Below are 24,090 nucleotides of genomic sequence, written 5' to 3' on the forward strand. Positions count from 1 at the left end.
CCCGGCTCCCGCCCCTGCCCCAGGCCCATCCTAACTCCAGCACCGCCCCCCCACCCCCACTACCTAACCTATCAGTATTCGCTAACGCAATGTGATCGCTCTACTTTACGTTCGAAAGAAGACGTGAATCATATAGAGCTTGTTTGATGTTTTAGTGTTAAATTAATTAATCACAAATGTTATTTAGACTGAGATTGTAATAAAGCTTGCATTTTCTAATATCTTTTCTTTCTTTGTGTCGCTCCTGGGGCCACAGTCGTTGACGAACACGACACAATGTCTGTTTACTAACAAATTGTTTGATTTATTGACATGTTTCTTAATCTCTATAATTGAAGAATTTTAACTATGTTTTAGTATTATTAAGAAATATTTAAAATAAGACAATGAAGTACATAGCTCTTTTCGTAAAAAACAATCGTGTTGATATAACAAACAATTTTCTTAGAAATATTGATTTAAAGTTCATTTTTCAAGATTCATAGAGGATCTATTAATTATTATTTATAAACAATAAAATCTTTAAATAAAAGAGTTTTACTTTTTAAAAAAGTAAACATTAGAGTTTGGTAACAGTTTATTACATTACAAATACATTATTTTATGCTATTATGCAAGTTTCAATTACTAGTACTTAAAGAAACTTATCATAATTGTTATTACAATTAACTATTTAAAAAGTCTAGACAAACATATTCTATAAACAAATAATAACACAAATCATTCAGTTTATTTAATAGAAATAGATTTTTACAAAAAGAAAACACTAGTTCTGCCACTGTATGTTTTACAAAATAGAAAAAATCGTAATTGACCAAATTGCCTGTTTCCATTGTCGGCGATCGCAGCCTCTGACGTCGGCCTACTACCTATCGCCACTAGTGTCGTATTACAATACGCCGTACGTCACGTACATACCAAAGCTGTCGCAGGTGAGTTGTCGAATTGGTGGCCATCATGCTGTCAGCTGTCACGTGTCATGGACACAGCATGCACAAATCACTATAGCACAGAGCGTTCAGTATGCATCAGCTATGCTACAGGCATGCACAGTTCACCGTAGCACAGAGCATTTAGTGTGCATCAGCTATGTCATACAGTTGCACAGATCACCGTAGCACAAAGCATTTAGTGTGCATCAGCTATGTCATAGAGTTGCACAGATCACCGTAGCACAGAGCATTTAGTATGCATCAGCTATACCATAGGCTTGCACAGATTACCGTAGCACAAAGCGTTCAGTTTATATCAGCTAAGCTACAAGCATGCACAGATCACCGTAGCACAGTGCATTCAGTGTGCATCAGTATCAACTATGCCACAAGGATGCAAAGATTACCATATACGAAAAAGAGATCAGCCATGTAAATACAGAACATTCTATTAAATGCATAAAAGGTTGTATATAGACTTTTTCGCACGACTAGTGTATCGCATTGTATTTTTGCCTTATTAAATTTAGAGTATAAATGCTTTTAGAGAATTAATATTAAACATCACACAATTAAATGTAACGCAAAATATGTAGATAGTTTGTAGAAACAACTTACAAGTGTAGGTAAAATATTTAGCAAAACAGATCATAAATAACAAAAAATTATAGCCAAGTTATATTCTCAAAGAATAATTTTAAGTCAGCTTAAAGCGAATAAAGGATTGTTTTGTTTCTCGAATTTATCTAAGTAGGTGTCAACACCTACTTAGATAAATTTGAGTAGTGAGTAGGTGTTAACACCTACTTAGATAAATTGTATATATTAATAATGGATTAAGGTACAAATTTTTTTGCATGTAAGTACATACATTGAAGCCTACTGCCAAACGTAACCGATTCCAAAGAATGAGGTTTCTATTATTTATGAGTACAAATTAAAAATGTTTGTCTCTTTCACAATACAGATGTTCGTAAAATATATTCGCTTCGAAATTCAAAATGTTATTTCTTTAAAATGATACGACAGAAATATAATTCAGCCAGCCTCGTTCTAATTCGGAAGGAATGTGTTTTCACAACGTATGCTTAAACACATTTTATAGGTAACATCTCGATGTCACTATGAAAAGTTTGCCGTTGACACATATTAATCAGATTAAACAAACTATCTTACTAATATTACAAAAGTTTAGATGGATGGATGTTTGTTAGAGTTTGCAGCCTAAACTACTAAATTTGGCATAGATGTAGAGGATTGTCTGGAAGAACACATAGGCTACTTGATCTTTTTATCCCGCTCGGATGGAGTCGCGGGCGAAAGCTATAACTGGATAATTAACAAATGAAATAACTCACACATAACACTTCCCGTCAAAATAGTGTGTTTGAAAGCTTTGGGAGATGGAAAAAAGACTTATTGAACACTTAGTAAACCCTTAATCATATAAACAAAGTATTCAGCATTTGTATATTGTAAACAATCTAAAATAGTATTTAATAGTTTAATGCGTAAACTACGCTACACATGCATAGTTTAACGATCCATTTATTTTAAATTAGAGCCTTCTAAATATTATACGATATTAAATGCTTCTCTTGGCAAAGGATGTCGTTGTCGAAGCACTTAATATTCTTGATAAATTCCTAACCATCAGCCAAGAATAGCTACGAACTCATATCTAATTCAGTAAAATGTATATGAAAGTAATTATTAACATAAATTAGTTTAACGTTGATTGTAAGCGTGTAAAGTTTAATAAATTCTTCTTTAGTACCACATTTTTGCAATGCTTAATTTTAACTGAACTTGACTGACTTAACACAAAAATGTTTTCAAAATAACTTTGATAATATTCATGTAAATAACTCGATGGTTACTTTGTAGTGAGATGAGCGTAATTAGTCCATTTTTGAGAAATGGCGCGAACACTTGAGTATCCTTCGCGCCATTGTTACCAGGCTGGACAAAAATATGCATTTTTTCTGTCAACAACATTCCATGACAGTTACATAAAAAATAATAATTATTATGAATAAACATTATGAAATGCACGAAATATACTCTCAAGGGAATAGGTTGTTGGCAGGGATCCAAAGGCCGCGGGAAGTAAACATAACATCTGTTGCGTCTCACACAAACTAAACAATAAAGCGTTTTTTCAACACTACCATTGCTGCGTTTATTACACGTACGTAAACTAAAATTAACTTCAACTGCGCAATGAATAACGTTGTAAGGAAATTACGTGTTTTCGTAAATTAAATCTGTAATTCGATATGTTTTGCACGTTACCATATTTAGAAATCGCAATAGAAGATTACATTTAACAATAAGAAAACTTTTTTACTATTTGAACGAATTACCCAAATATTTTTTAGTTAAAAACAAAAATATAGTTGCCAGTAATAAATATTTATTGCCAGCCAGTATTTTTTAAAACTGCATTCGGTAAAGACTATCCTGGCCAAAAAGATATTAATGACCTGTAAAGTCAGAAATTAAAAATAAAAACACTACTACGTAGAACGCAAGCGAGTTGTTATTCCATCTAATTTTACTCCAACGGGCTAACATTTGAGTCATCACGCTATTGATACGTGTAATAAAGTCGCCATGCATTTGGCTCGCCCTCGCATTCTCCAAGCATCTAGCGTCGATTTGTTTTTTTGTAACAATGAAAAGAGCACTACAGATTTACATAATGCTTCCTGATATCTAATTTTAAGACAGAATATATGTGAACATTACGATTATCAACGTATAATATAGAATCTATAATTATAATGCATTGCTGTCGACCACAGATTCTTTAAAGATGTAGATGGATAATAACACGAAGAGAAAGCTCCATAGTGCGTGCAGTTCAACATATTTTTAACATTCTTAGTAACATGTAAATTGGCAGATATTTTTCTATTCTTTCAGCACCTATGGTACCAAGTGTAGCACACCGGAGATAAAACTATTATTATTATGGTCTAGACATTTGTTTAGTAACAGAAACAGTAAGGGAGATATGTACCAGGTGTTTTAGAATTGGTTTCGCATTCAATGTATTAATTCAAACAGGTGGTCTTAATTCGGCACGCGTCGCGTGCAGGTGTGATCGGCATCTCGCCAACGTATGAAGAATATAATTTTTTTATTTAAAACAAAGAGGAATATACATAAATATGCGAGTATTGTTGCAAACACGACCGTTTTAATAATTTTGCGTTTGTTTTTTTTTTTTTTTTATATTCAGCTGGCAAATCTCTAGAGTTTCTCAATAAAACCGTTTCCATTGCCGAAAAATTGTATAAAAGACACAATCCTTCTCACGGTTTTTCAGAGTACAAATAACGTATTTTGTACATTAGTTTCTGCAATAGAATCTCGCAACTCATTACCACCGAGGTAATCAGTTCATCATCATCGTCTCCTTATCCTACTCCCGTAGGCGCAACAGGTTTTTGTCCTCCACATAACTCTATCATACGTCATCTCAGTCATCACTCCCTTTTTGATCATGTCACCTTTTACACAATCCATCCATCTCTTTCTCATTACCGAGGTAATGAGTTGCGAGATCCTATTACATAGTAAACATGAGTATTGTAGAAATAATCATCTAATGCATAAGTGCCTATCTAATGCTACTCGTATAAGAATTAATCAATAATGCATCTATTCACTGTAATTTGTATCACAGTTACGTTGGATCTTTTCATCACTAAATTGGTCATTCTCAAGCTTGTTTCAAAGTCGATAGTTTAATTCAGTGGATTTCTTTTGTTTTATTGTAATTATTAAACACAGCATGCTTTCAGGCCGAGTTGATCTACCGGCCGCAGGCCCGCGCGCTGACCCGACTCGCCACATACCCAGAGCCCCCTCACCACGTAGTTCGCGTGCGTGTGCGCCCCTCTGTTATCCTTCGGGAACTCGACCGTATCGCCTACCGTCGCCGACCAGCACTCGCCGTCTCCGCTGTTGATGACTTCTACCGCTCAGAATCTACGAAGGTAAGCCTACGTAGTGCATTTTTATAAGGAACCTTTCATCTGCGCCTGAATTGATTGAAGACTACGCTGAGACAAACTCCATTCATGCTGTCTGTATTATAAAGGACTAGCTGTTGCTCGTGACTTCGTGCACGTGTAATTAAATAAGAATGAAAAATATAGCCTATGTTACTCACTGATATTACAGTTTTTTAATGGTAAAAGAGTTCTTGAAATCGGCCCAGTAGTTTTTGTATTATACAAACAAAACTACAAATCTTTCCTCTTTATTATATATACAGTTAGAATACGGTATTGAAACGCCATTAGTAAACATTTTACATTTGCATGTTTATATTTTTTTGCTGTAACGTATGTAATGTTGACTTGCAGCTGTTCGAGGATGAGACCCGTCGCATCCGCGCCGATACCGCGGCGCTACTGCACCGCGCGCGCTCTGTCGTTCCGCGCGCCAAGTCCCTCGCACCTCTTGACACCATCTACTCGTAAGTGTTATCAAAGATCAATCAATATTGTCACTTTGCTAACTCACTGCTGATAATAAGTGTCATTTAAAACTACCCTCCTTAAGTGAAAATCTCCACAACATATAAGTCATTGCTGGGAATTTAGATATAGCTATGTTTACACTTATTATACCACGCAATTTGTAAAATAATTAAAAGATTTCCAACATTGTAACATAAAACACAATATGCCTTGGGATCACCTTGAGTTTACCTTGTAATATATTTATTGTATTGTACTTCATTCGTCAGGGTCAGTGGTAGTTTTCTATAAATAGTTGGGGACTATTTTTGGTTGACGTAACAGTACAAAAATAAACGCGCCATTGATGCAACGACAACGCCTCGTTATTGACATTGACAGCTTATCACGCGGGACATCGTTCGGTAATTAGAACGAGTGCATACATGTTCCTTCTACTATCTTCGAATGTAAAACGACTTGGACTTGCTAGGGATTTCTATCAGCTTGTTTTACTTATTTTTGACCGACTTCCCAAAAGAAGGAGGTATTCAATTCGTCGATATGTTTTTTTTTTATATTTATACTTTAACGCTGTTTAACCCATTCTATTCAAGAATAGTTTCAGAACTAAAGTTATATTTAAATTTTCTATCGGTTATGGCACATCGTGAAATTTGATATGGCATTTTATACTTTTATTTTTAATACGCTGGAAGCCTTATAAGATGTAATAGATACACTTTTAGCAACAAGAAGGCTGTTAAAATACTTGGGTCAATTTTTGTCTATGATACTATGATATTTCAAGCACTGATGTGTGTTTCCGGCGTGGGTGTAGAGTTGCCAGCCAAAAGCGCGCACTAACGCTACGCACACCGTTTTAATTATAGACTGGTTAAATGCCAGCTAATGTTTGTCTACACTACAGGAATGAAAATGTTTCTACGTTTTATTTGAATTAAGAACGTTTTTGATTCACTAATGTAAAATTGATGATGCTTCTAACGAGCATTGTATCCTTGTGTTAATATTTAAAAGTAAATTGTCTCAGAGGAAACGGCATAACAAAAATTTTTGTTTTATCCTAACCTTGGTGGAATTGTACTAACTTTGTAATTTTAGGAGCTGTTTCATAAAAAAAATTAACATCTCCCTGTTTTTAACGGATTTTCAGCATACGATAAGAGATGAAAATTTGCTCGTGACATACTTTCAGATACTCGTACGGCGAACCTATTCCTTATCGCTTCAGCAACGACGCATACGTAGCAAAACTTCTGCTCCCTCTCCGCAGCGTGGCCGACACTATCCACAATATTTCCTTCTACAATGAGCCCGCCAAGAAGTTCACAGGTACCGGTGCAGGTTCGACTAACTTGAATACGATATTTAACAGACTAAATGTTAATGTACGGTTTTCCCACTTCCGTATGTGTCCGGACTAACAGCTAGTACCAGCTTGCCCCTGTAACCACGAGGTGTTCCCCAGGACGTGGTCACCTCGCGTGCGTGCACTACTCGGGCAATAGGGCCTTCTCCAACCGTCGGCCGCTCTACAAGGAGCTCAGCGTCAGAGACGACGTAAACCTGCTCTCGTTTTATGCGAAGAATAGGCTCGCAGCCGCCGGCTTGGAGGGCGAAAAAGCCACAGGTATTTCGGACAGTAGTATCATAGCTAGAGCTCGCTTCGCCCTACGCATAATTCTATTAAAGATAAAATAAAATAACTAGGGCCTTGTAAGTAAACCGAATGTTGAACCATGTAAATAGCAACATATTAGCGATTTTTCTTAGAAGTCACGTTATGAGGGTACAATTTCATTTTAAATTCATTATTACTGGCACCTGTATAACTTTTCTCAACATAATTTGTTATACTGTGATTAATCTGTAGAAAAGCATACATTTTAATTAAACGTAATATTCCTTGATTTGGGCACACGACTGTTATAAATAAAAAAAGTAAAAACCTGTTGAAAACTGGGTGTAAATTAGAAAAACATTGAGAATCCACACGTAGGTCCACCGCCTACATAGTTGAGGATTGATATTAGTGATTTAATTGTCTCCAGATTATAAAAATAGGATATGACTATAAATATTCACATTATTTTTCTTTTTATTTCTGAAGTTATGTTAGTGGTTTACTTATTTGGCCGTATAATAGTCTAAAATTCGCTTCTTCGCTCCGAAGCTATCGGTGCATAAAACGAGCAGTAATTAAAATGAAATGGTATAAACGGTATCTAACACTGCGTGTGGTGTCTCTTACAGCGGGCGGCGCGCAGCAACAGCCGACGGCGGCGCAGTGCGCGTAGCTCGGCCGCGAACTCGACCCGCGTAGCTAGGGAGAGGGCACATCACTAGGGCTCGGTCACATCACTATGATCCATGCTATTTATTGTCTATACCACTTTTAATCCCTTAATGTTGCCATTTTATAAATCGATAAATTACTCAAAGTAATTTAAATATTGCCAATTCTACGAATCTTGAATTGAATTTAACTTATAAGATCATTAGATAATGTAAATAGATATATAAATGCAATAGCGTTAAAATATTACTTCGAACTAAACAATTTATAGACAGAATAAATAACATGGACAAGCAATCAATAATCAAGGGAGGTTCTTAATTAAAGTTTGGTTAGTTGGCCCATTGTCTGCTCTGAGCCCCTAGCTACGCCTAGAGACCGACTTCGCGCTCTCTGATCTCGGTATAACACCCTCCGACTAACACAGATCATATATTTTTTATTATTTTATCAGTTGTTACTTATATTTTTTTACATATTTACGAACGACAACATTTGATAAACGAATGTTGTGAGAACGCGGTCCGTCCGCCACTTTACCGGTAATCGAGACGTCTCGTTTTCCATTTAACAGAACTGATTTTAACAATAAATATTTTGTCACATTTTTAGTTGTTTTAATTTGTTAGCATGTTGTAGTAGTGTAGTTTTGTACCCTTTTCACGCTTCGATATCCATGCTTGTTAATGCTATGCTGTCTCGACTAAACATTTTAAACGATTGATATAATTGTAAATATTGATAATATTATGATTTTGTACGAAAACAATTGTACATTAGAAGAGGACTAGTGTAAAAATAGCTTGTATCACCACCACAATGTAGCGATAAATATGAAAGAATGCAACAAATGTACAGACGTACAGTTTGGAAATCACATCATGCAAGTTGCCTGTGTGTGCACGGTACACGAAATGCGTGCGTATGCCAACATCATTCACGCCCCACAGCATGAAACACTTAGAAGGAGAAAAATCAAAGCGAAACTTGCATTAAAAATTTCATTTAGCTTCAGAAGCTGTTATTACGGCTAACTTCATTCATGAGCGACTAGTATGTCATACGCTAACTGTACCAATGATTATTGGCATTAACAACCCAAAAATGACTAGCTTTGTGGAAGCAGGAGCTATTCATTTCTGGTAAAGTTACTGCGATGGCCACGTTTAACATTGGCCGCGGTGCAGTGAAGCTGCTGCCGTGGAGGCCAAGCCGCAAGTTCCAGGCGCCGTCAATGATGGAGGACCCCGAGATGGAGTTGAAAGCCGCAAAGGCAGAGCGCGCAGCTCGCTTCAGGGCAACTACAGCGGAGCCGGTTCTCGCACCAGCAGCGGACTTGGCCGCGATTAAGAGAAAAAGGCAAGAAGAGGCTCGTGCCGCTGAAGAAAAGTAAGTTTTGTTTTCCGTATTTCACTTTTTAAAATCTCTATGTAATTTGGATATTAATAAATATAATTTGATTATTAATAAAAAACTTGGGTTCTTTTTAAAGGGCTCTGAAAGAAGAGGCAAAACGTGAACTAGAACGAAAGGCTCAGGTAAATTTATAAGCGTTCTTAATGATTTCTTGAAAGTAAAGATAACCTAAAAATAACAAAAATATATCATACAGGCAGAAAGAGAGGCTGCTGAAAAAAAGAGAGCGGAGGAAGAAGCACGGAAAGCCGAAGAAGCCAAACGCAAAGCTGAAGAAGATGCTAGAATAGCTGAGGAAGAAGCAAGAAAGGCGGAAGAAGCTAGAAAAGCCGCAGAGGAAGCCAAAAAAGCTGAAGAAGCCAGACAGGCAGAAGAAGCTAGATTAGCTGAAGAAGCTAGAAAAGCCGAAGAAGCAAGGCTGGCAGAGGAAGCTCGCCTTGCAGAAGAAGCCCGATTGGCTGAAGAAGCCAGACTTGCCGAGGAAGCCCGATTAGCTGAGGAGGCAAGACTCGCTGAAGAAGCCAGACTGGCTGAGGAAGCAAAACTGGCTGAAGAAGCTCGCTTAGCTGAAGAGGAACGACAAGCTGAACAGATAAGGCAAGAGGAACTGGCACGCTTAGAAGAATTGGAGAGACAGGCACAAGAGGAACGCGAAGCCGAATTAGCAAGACAGGTAAATCAGTGTGTAAATTAAATATTACAATTGATTTGCACGACAAGTGCAGGGAACAAATGGAACATATATCAATGTTTTATTTTAACAGGCTGCAGAATTAGCTGAAATCGCTAGGCAAGAATCTGAGTTGGCTGCACAGCGTCTGGAAGAATTATCACATAGCGCCTCTGGTGACAACGTTGCTGAGGTTGAAGCAAGGTAAAGCATACAATTGAATGAATTAAAAAGTCATATTTTAGTGAAGTCCTATAATGAAGGAGACCTGTTGAAAGAAATTAGTTAAATGTGTATTTTTTCTTAAATAACGGTATTTTTAACAGCGACATCCCTGAAGTGGAATCACAACCGATCGTAGAGGAGCCAGAGAGCCCGGAGATCATAGCTGACTCAGTACCGGAACAGACCGATGCGGTGGCGGAAATCAGTGAAGATGAACAAGCTGAGCCCGATGTAACGGACGAGGAATAAACCATGTGTCTAAATTAGTAATTTACTTAAAGCTGCGTAAGAATGGCATTGAACTTGTCCTGTGTGCTTGAAATATTTGTTTTAATTTCAAGAGAAACGAAATTATTAATAAAATAATAAATACCGAAATTTTTTTGTGTAATTAATACGATGTACATGTGAAAAAAAAATCAACTTATTATCCATTGTCAACATTACGAAAATTGTTTTGTCTTAAAATATCAATTTTAACCAAAATGATTAATTTTAATTATTAATATTGTAACAGTTTTGTATTCTGTTGTTATGTGTATGATTAGCATTCTTTTTGTGCGCATTTTCTTTTAGGGGTTTAAATACTTTTAAATTATTTTCTATGATGAAATTATTCTTGGCTCATGTATTACCTATATACCTGAGTCGTGTAATAATTACTGTTTGTTATTTACTCGTGAGTTGTACTTTCCTGTCAGTAATAAAATTACTAGACAGTGAGAGTAATGTTTAAATCGAGCCCTACTGTAATGTCGTTAACAAATAATTTCGTTTTATTTTGTAATGTTTTGTATCAAATGTTTATTAACAATAAAAGACATATTTAAATGCTGTAGTTTTTTTTTTTCATAGAATAAAGTATTTTTATTTTTTACTTTTGTAAAAGATTTTATAGTTTAACGATGCCTTCGAAATAAGTTCTAACAGTTGCAAATTATACTCATAACAAGGAATAAAGTTGTAAATAAGTCAGGCAGGAACTCATTTTATCTGTGTCCAATACTATAATTTTAGTATAATGTATGTATAATAAACAAAAAGTAAGCAGATAGACGCGGACAGATCCGCGAGCGAAAGCAAGTTAATTATATTTTGTATCTGTTACTTTTGTCTATGGTGCAAAATGACAATTTACCATAGATTAAAAATTATATTTCTGTTATGTTCCGTACGTATTATTTTTATAACCTAAAAATTATACCAAGATAAACATTGGTTATATAGGTTACTTTGTGTCATAGTTAAATATGGGGAAAAAAGATAAAAAGGCTCCAAAAGCAAACGTATTTAAGGTAGCAGGAGCAAAAAGCTTAAAGAAAACAAAAGCAAAAGCAGTGAATCTGGGCTTAAAAAATGTAAGTTAAATGTATTGAAGAATTGTTCATATTATTTTTGTATAAATATCAAAACGTAAATCTGTTAAATTTTGAACATGGAATTAAACGTGTTAATTTTTTAGATTAAACAAAAAATAGGCGAAATTGACAAACAGTTTCTTGATATCAAGAAAAATGAAAAATCAAATCAGACACAGCCAAAAAATAATGTAAAAGCAATACAAAAACAAACCGTGAAGAATGTAACTAAAGAAGAGGTTGCAAAAACTGCTGAAGATATTGTTAAAATGGATTTATAGGTTTAGGTTTAATATTTATTTTAAGATAAATTTTTATTCTGTTAATTACTTTTTATTATTCCTTTAACCCAGAAATCATATTTACTGAATATAAATGATTGTTAAATTACACAATACAGACTATATACGTGCATTATGAATAGGTAAAAGAAGGAAATAAAACTATTTTCAAACATAATTTTAAGATCACAGATGGAATGTTTATTATAGTCTAATTTTATAGAATAATCAGTACATTAACAAAGACATAGTGCACATTTTGTGTAAGAATGGCAACCAGCATCCACTCTGAAGTTATGTACTTTATAGTCGGTTAGCATTTTCAATGGCACATTTACTCTCTTATGTACATATGTTTTGTTTTCATAATTCCAATGTTAAAATATAGTCCAAAGATTAATACAATGTATTTGTTAATAAAATAAAAAACAATATTGAGTTATTTTTATATGTAGTGCTAAGAACTGTTATTTATAGATAAAATAATGTGCATACAAGACATAAGAACGCAAAATCCTTAATGTATAGTCAAAAATCTTATTTTAATCAAATTAAAATCTTAAACTAAATTAGGAAACATTAAAAATATACTAATTTCACTTTTTTTTTAAACAATATGGAGATCCATGACAATTGATAATCTTATGTAACATCTATGCTATTACATTTTTTTTAATATAATAAAGTTGCCAGATACATTTAAAAATAAATCAATCTTTATAATATTTTAATAAATCATACCTTTCTAGATATTCAAGTGCTTTTTGATCCCAGTTGTTGTTGTTTACTGTGCGAGGACTCGGGTGTGGGAGATAGAGTACCTTCAAATTTACAGTAACTTTAGTAAAATTAGCCTAATAACTAAAAGACAAGATGTTTACACCATTGTAGGTCTCATATTAAAAAGTGAATAGTCACTTTTTACAACACTTTTTGGTCACAATAGTGTGACCCATATCCTATTACAAATTTACATTTAGTGGTTTTTAAGGGTTTTTCAATAATGTTCTATTTCAAATACAGTACAACCTTGATAAGTTAAAGTCCAAGGGAATCACAAAATATTTTAAGTTATAGAGGTTTTAAGTTATCAAGGGTCTATGTTATAGAGGTTCTGGGCTCTGATAGGAAGGGAACATATTAATTTTTGAAGTTTTGGTGTTTTTATGTTATCAAGGTTTAAGTTATCAAGGTTTTACTGTAGACAATAAAAAGATTTTACTAATACCTTGATATTTTTAGCTTTAGATGGGAGATATTCTTCAATTGCTTTATGTGCTCGGGTTTCACAGAACTTACCAACTGCAATTATTGTTTGCACTTTATACAGTTCCAAAACTTTGATAAAGATCGGATCACAGATTTGATATAATGCTTTCATTTCTGTCACCTGAAAACAGACAGTGTTAGATATAGCTCTTTTATTTTTAGTAACAAAAATCATTAAACTAGATTATCTAAGTACTTTTTTAATTTAGCACACATATTACATTAAATACATATTCTATTCTATTCTATGCCTAGAAAGAAATGGATGGATTGTGTAAAAGGTGACATGATCAGAGTGACTGAGATAGTTATGTGGAGGACAAAAACATGTTGCGCCGACCCTATGGGAGTAGGATAAGGAGAAAGATGATTTTATTCTATCCTATTATAATAAAATAATTACTTTGAAATCACCAGGAGTGAGATTACATCCATTGGTCTTCATCCATTGTTGATTCAAATAGTTGTAGACGAAACTGGTTTCAAAAAACTTATCAGGACTGCCACATATATCTTTTAGTAAACCCCAGAATCTTTTCCCACTTATCTGTAATAAGGTTTTAATATAATAAGGTTTTATTTCTAAACCAATACTTTTTGACTGTTATAGCAATTGTGGTATTCATAACTTTTTTATTACTATTAAATTTTTGAAGTCATTTATTACATTTTTACCTCAGTCCTTGTACATTCAAAACCTTTGACAGGACGGGTTTCTAATTCCTTAGGTGGCTTTCCAACTGGCCCTTCTATACCCAACCAATCTCTTACAGAGCTCACATCTCCAAAAGGTACCTGTTAGAATTTTTAGACTATTTTACTTTACTACAGAGACAATGTTTTTTTTAATGTAACATGCATTTCTTTTATAGTTAGTGTCCTATGCAAGGGGTACAACTGTAATTTTACAATTGATGCTTATTTCTAATAAATGTTAGCTTAAAGCTAAAAATTATCTGGAAGTCTCCTAAGTAAGCAAATAAATAAATACTAGTTTATTTCACTTACACCAGTTTGCGACATTCCGAAAGGTCCTGGGTTCATTCCAAAATACATTATAGCTTTGTTTGTATTACAATACTTTCGAACGTACATTTCAAAAGTGTGTCTTGCGTATATTGTTGGATTATAAATGCATTTTATAGCCGGTGGGAATTGAAATGTTGTAAGTTTATTATTCAGTTCATCGATCAAGTTTAAGAATTGAACACTTATATCTTCCTCTTGTTTGTTGTCATTTTCCAAAGCTAAAGGTTTTTCGCAAAAGAATGTTGATACAACTTCTGTGGTCATATTAGCGTATTTTTACTACAATTAATTAAAAAAAAAACACAAACTCAGCGAGTCTTATACAGAGTTCAAAGTATTTGGATCGTAAACTTTACTAATTATCCGCGCCGTTTTAAAAACGTTATTATAAATATTACTTATGATGATAAAATAAACAGGATTTCTATTCATGTAATCGGTGCTTGCATATATGTCTTAAAATCTATAAAAACATACATTTACAAAACACAAGTGATTATTTGGTGTTTATTTTGAATTTGAAATATCACGACACGACAGAGGCGAAAAGGAATGCGATAAGCAGTGTTAAGCTCGTTATTTTTCGTTTTTGAGCTCACTTATTTTAAAGGTTTACCTAATATCTTTTTATTAATCAGATTAATATACTGTGGCTTTTTGTTTAATAAATAATTTAAGTTTTTACAATTAATTCCGAAATCTTAGTGCAGCCTCTACAGGCTTCTACGATAAACAACTTGTTACAGTATCCGATCGTAAATGTCAAACTTCAAGGCCACTTCAGATTCGTGAAAAGCGTTTAACATTTTTAGAATAATTCAGGTTTTAAAATTAAATTAACAATAACAAAAGAAGGCATTAATTATTTTTTCATATAACATTGTATAGACAGATAGTGCTGAGTGAAAGTATATAATAAAAACACTTTACGATATTATACAAAATAAACTTAAGTAGTTGTAAGATTTATTATAACATAAGATTTATATTAAACCGTTGTAGTAAACGCCGCCAAAATTGCTTTCTACTCGAAATATAACGGAAATATTCCCGCCATGGCAAAGGTAAGTTTATAACAACTTGTTTTTATTCATATTTACATACCGGTTTTCTAGAATGCTAGCTACAAGTTGTCGGCCATAGTAATATATCTGATCTCGTGTCTTAAGGCAGCAGTATCCTACAGCATTATAATTCTGTTTTACGTAAATATAATTATAAAGTTAACGCAATGAATGAAGGAGAAATAAAACAAAAGGTACTATTTTTGTGATATTTGAAGATTATATACCAAAGTAAATTAGTAAATGATTTAATATTGCAGCTAGTTGAACCAGTTATGATTTATATAAGGTTTCTAGGCGTTTCCATTATTGTTTGCAAAATTAATTTGGTTTTATTCTTTATGGTATTAAATAAAATGTACTTTTTGATTTTTCTTTATTAGTTCTTTTCATGATTTGTATCTCCCTTGTATTTGACTCCTCTCTGAATTAGTGTTAAAAAAATATAAAACATAAAATACTTAAACAATAGCACATTAAACCTGGCTGCTAAGTCAAGTGTTGTCATATATTTTAAATTAAAATATTTTTCTTTAACATTCTAAAACTTCTTCTTTGCTTTTTCCAGCCAGTATTATACTCATACTGGCGGAGTTCATGCTCATGGCGAGTAAGAATTGCCCTCAATTTAAAGGAGATTCCATATGACATTAAAGCTGTTAGCCTCATAAAAGGTGGTGGGGAGCAACACTGCAATGAATATAGGGAAGTCAATCCAATGGAGCAAGTACCATCGCTATCTATTGGTATGTTGTATTCTTTTTATAGTACAGTAGAACCTCGGTAAGTTAAAGTCAAAATATTTTAAGTTATCAAGGGTCTATGTTGTAGAGGTCTTGGGCTCCGATGGGAAGGGAACATATTTATATTTACCTAGATCAATAATTTCAATCTTCAATTGTATTTTAAAAAGTGTAAAGTTTTATTTTAATTTCATGCTGATGAAGTTGTGACCATAAGCCAATGTATAAGTTCTTATGTAATTTTTATGTAATATTAATTATAACTATATACAATTATTATTTTAGATGGCCACACAATAATAGAATCATTGAGTATAATGCATTATTTGGAAGAAACTAGACCACAAAGGCCACTGATGCCTCAAGATTGTTACAAGAGAGCCAAAGTTAGAGAAATATGTGAAGTAAGTAAAATATTACAGTAAAACTAACCACAGAATGCAATAAGCACTGTAAATATAATGTTCGTAAGATACACGATTGAAATTGTGGTAAGAAACCCGTATCTTCAATGTTCCGTTCAACAAACATTATATTTGTAAAAACCACGACAGTTTAAGTTATATAAGCATTGTAAAACCATAATTTTTTATATGAAAGTAAACTTGAGGGGAGTCAGTGGCATTGACAATGTTAATCTATGGACAGGGATGGTAAATGGCATGCCATACAATATTTTGTGGTTATTGTTCACCAAATTCAAATCACCACAAAGCTATGTATAGGGAGTGGATGCTTGTGTTACTTTCATTATGAACTGTTTCCAATAATCACAAAAAAAAAATATTTTGTCAGTGTGTCTATGGCCGCATTTTATTTTATTTTATTAACGAAACAGCATAGTAAATTAAATATGTAATTTTGTTATTTCAGGTTATATCATCAGGTATACAGCCTCTACAAAATCTAATAGTCCTGATACATGTGGGAGAAGAGAAGAAGAAGGAGTGGGCGCAACACTGGATCATGCGAGGGTTTAGAGCTGTGGAGAAACTACTGTCTGCTTCTGCTGGGAAGTATTGCGTGGGAGATGAGATCACATTAGCCGACTGCTGTCTGGTCCCACAAGTGTTCAATGCAAGAAGGTAACACATACAAATTTAGTATACCAATATAATGCAGTGGACATACAAATGTTGCAATAATGTGGCCTTGTCCACAATCCTCTTAAAAATTTCATTGTAATCTAAAGAGAGAATCACAAAATGTATACCATATAAATAATTATAGTTGCTAATCGGCTGGCGACACATATACTTAATAATAGTGGTTTAAAGCAGCATTGTGGCTGCTGGAGGCATAGAGGTAAAAGACCCAGAAAACATAAATTACTTACTAGCTGTTGCACGCGACTTCGTCCATGTGAAATTAAAAAATGTAGCCTATGTTACTCACAGATAAATTGCCGTTTCTAATGGTGAAAGAATTTTAAAAAAGTTTTGAGTTATTTAAAAACATACAAAAATACAAATCTTTCCTCTTTATAATATTAGTATAGATTAATTTGTAAATGCATTATTATTTTTCTGGTAAGATAATTCTTGTTAAGTGAATTTGAACTCCAGGCGGAAAAAAATGCTATAAAATAACTGATTTTTTAAGTTGGTGTTAGACAAAACAAGTTAAGGAACCGTTGATAGTAATGGTTAACTAAATTTTTCAGATTCCATGTAGACTTACGTCCGTTCCCAATAATACTGCGCGTTGATAGAGAACTGGAGAATCACCCGGCGTTCCGCGCCGCGCACCCCTCCGCGCAGCCCGACTGCCCGCCGGAGGTCGCCAAGTGAACAATCTGCAGTCAAAGGATGCAGGTGGTTAACTGGTTACCCAGTACTATATCAGGTATTAACTTTAACATCTCATTTAAATATTAAAAAATCTATTACATTTTGATCTATTTTTTTTTACATGTAAAAGTGCTTCCAGAAATGATGTAATATGAATTTACAAATAACTTCCAATAGATTGCAATGTCAAATATTAACCAATTAATTAATTTTGTATATTATTTTTTATTGTAATAAATTTTAATTTTACCATGAGTAACCTCTATACATTGTCATGAAAGATATTTTATATTATTTTAAATTTACATTAGTCATCAACTGTTTACTTACCAAAATTATGTGAAACTTCCACAATATTCACTACTAATATTTCTACAATACTCAACGAAAATATCAAAGCTTTAGTAAAACTTGAGATATATTTTTGAGATTTTCAGTTTTGGTTATACTAATTTTTAAGTCATACTATCCCTTGGATATATTTTTTGGACATTATTTGTCTCTTATGTTATAATTTGATCTAGTCTTAATGTCGTAGTTATAAGGTAGGTGATTTTTACAAGGTTTTTGGGTTACAGGTAAGCATTTTTACTTGTTTAGGGGTTTTAAGTACGTTTTTTTTGTGCCATTCCATTAGCTGTATGAACATTTATACAGTAGTGATAATTTTTATTATGTTAAACATAAATCTATTATACATTTTTATATTTTATGTTTGGAAATACAAATTTCTTGATTAAATTGTTGTTTAATTTAACCCATAATTAGTCTTATTTTATTCCTCTTATATAGTTATTACAACTAGAAAACTAAGGACATTTTTACGAATAAATTTTATTTCTTATAAGTCGACGTTACCAGTTAATTATTCAACATCTATACTAATATTATGAAGAGGAAAGATTTGTATTTTGTATGTATTGAAATAACTCAAAAACTACTGGGCAGATTTTGAAAATTCACCATCAGAAAGGTAATTTATCTGTGAGAAACAGGCTATATTTTATTATTACTAACGTTTAAGAGCTATTAATAAACAGCGTGCTTCTGGACGCCGGCGTTAAAAATTCACTAAACTTTAACTTTTCTCGGCTTACGCTGCTTAAACCGTTAGAGGTATATAAAAATGATATATGAAAGAATTGTAGATCTCGAAAAGTTCTACAGAAAAGTCTGCGATAGCATATATCTTTCTTTAACGGTTTTCTTACAATAACCACTTTTTGTTTATAAAATAAATTAAAAACCACACGCTATTAGCGGCGTTCTTTTATTGGTTTCAATATTAATCCTTATCCAAATAAATGCTTTTGAATTTAATGTAGAAGAAAATTGTCCTTTTACTTATACAGTAATTAAATTGGACTAATAGTTTAGAATATATCGCGAATACAAACAATAAGGGTAACCGAAAAATTAGCTTACAAGCTACCAGGCTTAGAAATTTGGAATCTTGCATCGGTAGATTTCTGTTTCTACGTAGACTACTAAGTTAATACTTTTGGTAATAGGTTGAAAAAAGAGCGAACGTAAGTTTTGAGCTTTAAATTTCACGCGGACGAAGTCGCGTGCAAAAGCTAGTTAGTTATAATTTCATATTAATATAAGGATGTGTTAGTTCTAAACCAATCCAAAAGATCATCTCGCATAACTTCGAATCGTTGAACTACTGCTCAACAACTTATTTCAAAGCTCACTGCTGTGCGCTCCAGTTCACTGATCTGCTTCTTCCGGCGAACTGTGAACTGATCTGCAGCTCAATTTAGTTACTTACCCATGGTCATACTAAACTAATAAATTGTTGATGCATTGTCCTCGGCTCATGTATATTATATCCCAATGGACTTTTATAAACCACTGATAAAGTACTACTAATTTAATTAATTGATATTCCTATGGCAAGAAAAACAAAATCTTATATAATTCGTTTAGACGACTAATTGATTCCCTAGTTTTTAGAACCGCTTAAAAAATAAGGGCCTAAGTAACTTCATTTCTGTGGGTTTAACGAAGTAATTTCATAATTTTTGGAATTTAATTGGACTAAATATGTTTTTAGTTATCTGTAAATACTACCAAATTATATTTTGAATACTCTTTACCAGTCTTTAGGTTAGAAACTATAATCCGGGGCGTGGCAACACTTACATGTCAAGTGTCAAATGTATCGAACGAACGCCCTGTGCCGTGCTGTTTATTCGTAGCGGATATTCTGAGTCCGATTCGAATGTGTGCTGTGTATTAGTGCATATATCTGCCGGTTCGATTTGTTCTCGTACAGCGGTATTTCTGATATGATTCTAGTGTTATGTTTAGTGATTAAATAACAATGGCAGTTAAAACCGTCAGTTAAGTGCTGTGAAAGTTGTACCTGATTGTTCAGTGTCGATTTAAAATGACGGAGAAAAATAAATCCGAAAAGATGACGAATGCATCGAAACCTGTTCCCATGAAACTTTTTGCCGCCTGGGAAGTGGACAGGACGCCATCCAACTGTATACCAAGGTAACTTTTGTTATTGTACACTCTTGAACCGGAATTATTTTGGTTGCTTTAGTCGTGCACGATCTCATAAATGTAATCAGTCCAGGCTTCTATTACTTGAGAAGTATCGTTTACTTTTAAGACTTGTCTGATATCTAATCAAATAATGTTTAAATCGTCTTAAAAAGACTGACAACCGCACTACCGGCGTTTCACGGTGGCTTATTTATTATCAAGCACAGAGATTTATTTTGTTTAAAACTTGAGTTTTGAAATACAACATTTTGATGTTATTTATTTAACTTATTAGATATCCAAATGTTTAATAGATTTAATTCTTATTTGAATCTGTAATAAATATTGTAATTAATATTTTCAGCTGTGACTTATATGCACATATAATAATATTATTTTACCAAATACATCATTATGTAATCTTCCTTAATTATCCTAATACTCATTGTTAAGAAAATCTAATTTTAATTGTTTATTTAAAACTTCATAAACAACAAACAAATATTAGAAACAATAAGTCTAGTCAATAAGTTTTATCCAAACATCAAACTATAAATATTTTGGTATCCAAATAACATAAGTTCCTAATTAGTTAATTAGTTGTTTAAATGTTATTTACATTTTTCACTTAACTTTGAAAAAACTGCTAATGGCTTGTTAAAATAACATCAACTCTGGTCAACAACATCATCATCAGCTTTTATCTTGCTCACTGCTGGATATAGATCTTTGGTTAACAGAATTTTGTAAATTATTAAATATATATTAAATATAAATAAAATATATACTAATTAATTAAACATAGGTCAGGACTTTTTCAAAACCTTTCCAAAGAAATAAGAAAATGTCACAGGACAAACAAAATGCAAATTTTTCACACCTCTATGCACCTAATATCATAATTCGAAAAATATTTTTATTAGAAACATCATTTATTAGATTCATATATAACTTGGTAACAGAAGCAGTAGAAATTATTTTCTTTACTAATCTAATTAAGAAGAATTACTTGTATTTTTGTATGTATCGAAATAACTCAAAAATTACTGGATGGAATAAAATCTTGCACCATTTAAAAGCAATTATTACTGAGTAACACTTTTTTATATTCCATGCGGACATAATTGTGAGCTAAAACTAGTGTTCTATATGTATGTAACATTAAGTAGGTTTAATATTAGAGTGACCTTTTTAAAAACTAACAAACTATAGATTTACATCACACAAGTAAAACAAAAGTTTTTAATGACTAGTTGGAACACGGCATACTTGTAGTTTTTGTCTTTTACCGTCTATGGTTATGAAAACAAAAGACTGTTGACTCTACAAGTGACCTGGAAACTAGACTCGTCTTTTATACTGATCTAGTTATCAATGTTCAACAGAACATTACTACTGTAAAATTACGAATAATATATTATTAGCAGAAAATATGTATTTTTTAAAAAATTAACTCAAAATGTATAAACTGCAATTTCAGTCTGTTTAGCTCGACCTAAGTAATGAAAATCTATGATTCTAATTTTGAAAAGACTTATGCAATATAATTTCATTTAGGTTAAGAAACGAATTCTCATATCTACAGCTTATTTCTTTACGTTGAACATGAACAAATTACAATACCATAAATTTATAAAAATACAATATACAGCGCAAATTCCGTTATTAAAATAGAAATTGTACTTACTCGTATCCTGAGTACAATACGCCCATACGATGACATCAAAGGACGGGAAATGCCGCGTTAACTACGCCCATGTCACACGCAATTTGTGTATAATTTACAGGGAATTCTGAGATTGGTCTATTATTTAGGAAATGTTAATTGATATATAGTTCACAAGATGGAAATTGGGCAATTTGGAAGTTCATGTCTGTATTTAAGTGCTAATTATTTTCGGTTTCATTGTTCAAGAGAAAAAAGGACGCAATTTATTGAAGTTTCTTTTTGCTGAGAATGTAGTTTTGTTAGAATGAAAAACGCGAGATTCATGAAAGTCCTAAGTAAAGTTAAGGAAGGACTATTCCAGTCTATTTTATTTAGCTTATTATGTGTCCATAATCATTTAAAGTAAATCCATAAGTCAGGCTATCAAAGAATTACAAAATGATTCAATTCTTGTTACCAGGTATTATCCATTGTTCATTGGAATTTACTTCTCATCGTAAATAACTTCGGTCGCTGTCGCACTTGTGTTTGCACTCGTATTTGCTTGCGCCGCTTACGTGATTTATGTCAACGCAATGAAACAGATAACTGGCTGTAACGGTTATCGTGCTTCCATTCATTGAATGTCACACTGTTTTATAACTTTGTATTGTCTATACAATCATATTTTATTACATATGTATAGTGATATTGTTGTTTATTGTTAGATTATTTATTCAAAGGTACACCAATTGCATGTTCAAAATACACATCCAAATAAATATACTGTAAACAAAGAAAAAAAAAACAGCAGAACAAACAGATGATAGGCGTACGCAACGATCAGGAGAAAAGATTTTTTTTAAATAACATTTACTCCATATTAAAAAGTAATACTATTCGTAAATCTTACTAATATTATAAATGCGACAGCTTAGATGGATGGATGTTTGTTAGAGTTTGTAGCCTAAACGGTTGAACGGATCTCGATGAAATTTGGCATAGACGTAGAGGAAGAACACATAGGCTACTAACTGTTGTTTTTTTTTTAATCCTTGTGAACTGAGTCGCGGGCTAAAGCTAGTATGTAAAAAAATGTAGTTTTATTGAAATATAAAATACGCATCCTTAGACGTAGAGTCAATAACGGCTTTATCCGTTTTTGTAATCGACTTCCCAAAAAAAGGAGGTTATCAATTCGTCTGTTACATTTCTTTTGTTTTAAAAATCATTTCATCTTGCGGCATTGTATATTTCTTGTGTCATTATTTATCAAATAAGGTTTTGTATACGATAGAAGTATCAGAAAAGTCAAATGTGATCGCATCTTTAGGCTAAGAGGACCGAGATTCGGGCCGTGGGTGTCCGCAGGATGTCCCCGATTAGCGAATTGTCACTGTTTGGTGTCGCGTTTAACGCGGGGACAGCGCGGAATTATTCAATTGAATTTATACGTGCTAAATATATAGAGATCTGACCATTCACACTTGACCAAAATATGTTGAACACACCTATTGTAAACATAACTTTGATTGGACTAGGTTATAGGATGTAATTTGAAATGGTAATAAAACTCAAAATATAACATCTCGATACGTATCTGTTAAACATTTTTATAAAGCTAATGCTACAGTATGTCAGCCTTAAAAGCATGAGGTTTTGTTTTCTCGTACGACTACAACCGGTGATATCTATGTCGTATATTGTTCTCGTTCCAGATCTTGTAGCACTAATCTAGATTACAAACTTACAGCGAAATTGTATCAACAACATTCAGATTGTGAGTTGCGTGTTTTTTTGTTATTTCTGCCTTGAAAAGCTAATGTTTTAAAAAAATGTGTTGGTCAAAGGCTAATAACAAACACTATATTAAGCGGATGTCATACCAATTACCTGTAACTCCTGTCCTGCTAAAGTATGGCTTAAATACTCTAAAAACACTAATTAACATTATAAACAAAGTCTTTTCTGTCTTTTATGGTGTAATCACAATATATTTGCATTCAAAATACCTTAATCGACTTTAATTATATCAAAATGATAACATAGTCACGTATATTGTTTTTTGGCTCTCCAATTAAATGTTGAAAGGGTTCTCGTCGCAACAAAGGCCGTACGAATAGAAACCGCACGTATGATTCATACACCAGTTATGCAAATGCGGTAACACCATAGATACAGATACTCCTCTGCTCTTCGTTGTAGAATGGTACAAAGTATAAGCGGAAAGCGTTTTTGCAATATCAATGATTATCTGTAAACGGCGAAGACGTCTTGTGACTGGTTAACTGTCGATTAAATTTACGGTTGCCATGGTAACGGCTAGTTAATAAATATTAATTGCAAACATCTATACTATTATTATATAGAG

At 33.0% G+C, this 24,090-nt stretch overlaps 4 protein-coding genes across 8 annotated transcripts in view; 3 read left to right on the forward strand and 1 right to left on the reverse strand.

Moving 5' to 3' along the window:
- The first annotated feature begins 767 nt into the window (after window positions 1-767).
- Window positions 768-10,869, forward strand: LOC106110465 (protein anoxia up-regulated-like). Of its 4 annotated transcripts, none has more exons than XM_013292304.1 (10): window positions 768-932; window positions 4,745-4,939; window positions 5,312-5,424; window positions 6,627-6,775; window positions 6,900-7,061; window positions 8,915-9,116; window positions 9,220-9,265; window positions 9,340-9,816; window positions 9,908-10,017; window positions 10,140-10,869. In XM_013292304.1, the coding sequence occupies exons 1-10, from the start codon at window positions 783-785 to the stop codon at window positions 10,285-10,287; spliced, it is 1,752 nt and encodes a 583-aa protein (XP_013147758.1). In that variant the 5' UTR covers window positions 768-782; the 3' UTR covers window positions 10,288-10,869. The 4 variants fall into 4 exon arrangements, with proteins under 4 accessions (XP_013147758.1, XP_013147759.1, XP_013147760.1 ...); XM_013292305.1 differs by having other exon boundaries at window positions 6,627-6,763; XM_013292306.1 differs by lacking the exon at window positions 6,900-7,061.
- A 1,218-nt stretch (window positions 10,870-12,087) lies between these two features.
- LOC106110467 (single-strand selective monofunctional uracil DNA glycosylase) lies at window positions 12,088-14,442 on the reverse strand. Its single transcript, XM_013292308.1, has 5 exons — window positions 13,955-14,442; window positions 13,622-13,741; window positions 13,350-13,493; window positions 12,906-13,067; window positions 12,088-12,498 (listed from the first exon to the last, which is right to left on the reverse strand). Exons 1-5 carry the CDS (start codon window positions 14,237-14,239, stop codon window positions 12,388-12,390), a joined length of 822 nt encoding a protein of 273 aa, XP_013147762.1. The 5' UTR covers window positions 14,240-14,442; the 3' UTR covers window positions 12,088-12,387.
- Window positions 14,443-14,697: 255 nt separating this feature from the next.
- LOC106110468 (probable maleylacetoacetate isomerase 2) lies at window positions 14,698-17,655 on the forward strand. 2 transcript variants are annotated; one of them, XM_013292310.1, is made up of 5 exons: window positions 14,698-15,039; window positions 15,608-15,785; window positions 16,068-16,186; window positions 16,656-16,867; window positions 17,446-17,655. In XM_013292310.1, exons 1-5 carry the CDS (start codon window positions 15,031-15,033, stop codon window positions 17,570-17,572), a joined length of 645 nt encoding a protein of 214 aa, XP_013147764.1. In that variant the 5' UTR covers window positions 14,698-15,030; the 3' UTR covers window positions 17,573-17,655. The 2 variants fall into 2 exon arrangements, with proteins under 2 accessions (XP_013147764.1, XP_013147763.1); XM_013292309.1 differs by lacking the exon at window positions 14,698-15,039 and adding an exon at window positions 15,080-15,233.
- A 2,052-nt stretch (window positions 17,656-19,707) lies between these two features.
- Window positions 19,708-24,090, forward strand: part of LOC106110489 (phosphofurin acidic cluster sorting protein 2-like) — a 57,347-nt gene continuing 52,964 nt past the window's right edge. The window contains exon 1 of the mRNA XM_013292338.1: window positions 19,708-20,077. Within this exon, the coding sequence (XP_013147792.1) occupies window positions 19,968-20,077 (110 nt within the window). The 5' untranslated portion in view covers window positions 19,708-19,967. The remainder of the gene's footprint in view (window positions 20,078-24,090) is intronic.

Source organism: Papilio polytes, unplaced genomic scaffold (genome assembly GCF_000836215.1).
Source record: "Papilio polytes unplaced genomic scaffold, Ppol_1.0 DF820622.1, whole genome shotgun sequence".
Classification (NCBI taxonomy): domain Eukaryota; kingdom Metazoa; phylum Arthropoda; class Insecta; order Lepidoptera; family Papilionidae; genus Papilio; species Papilio polytes.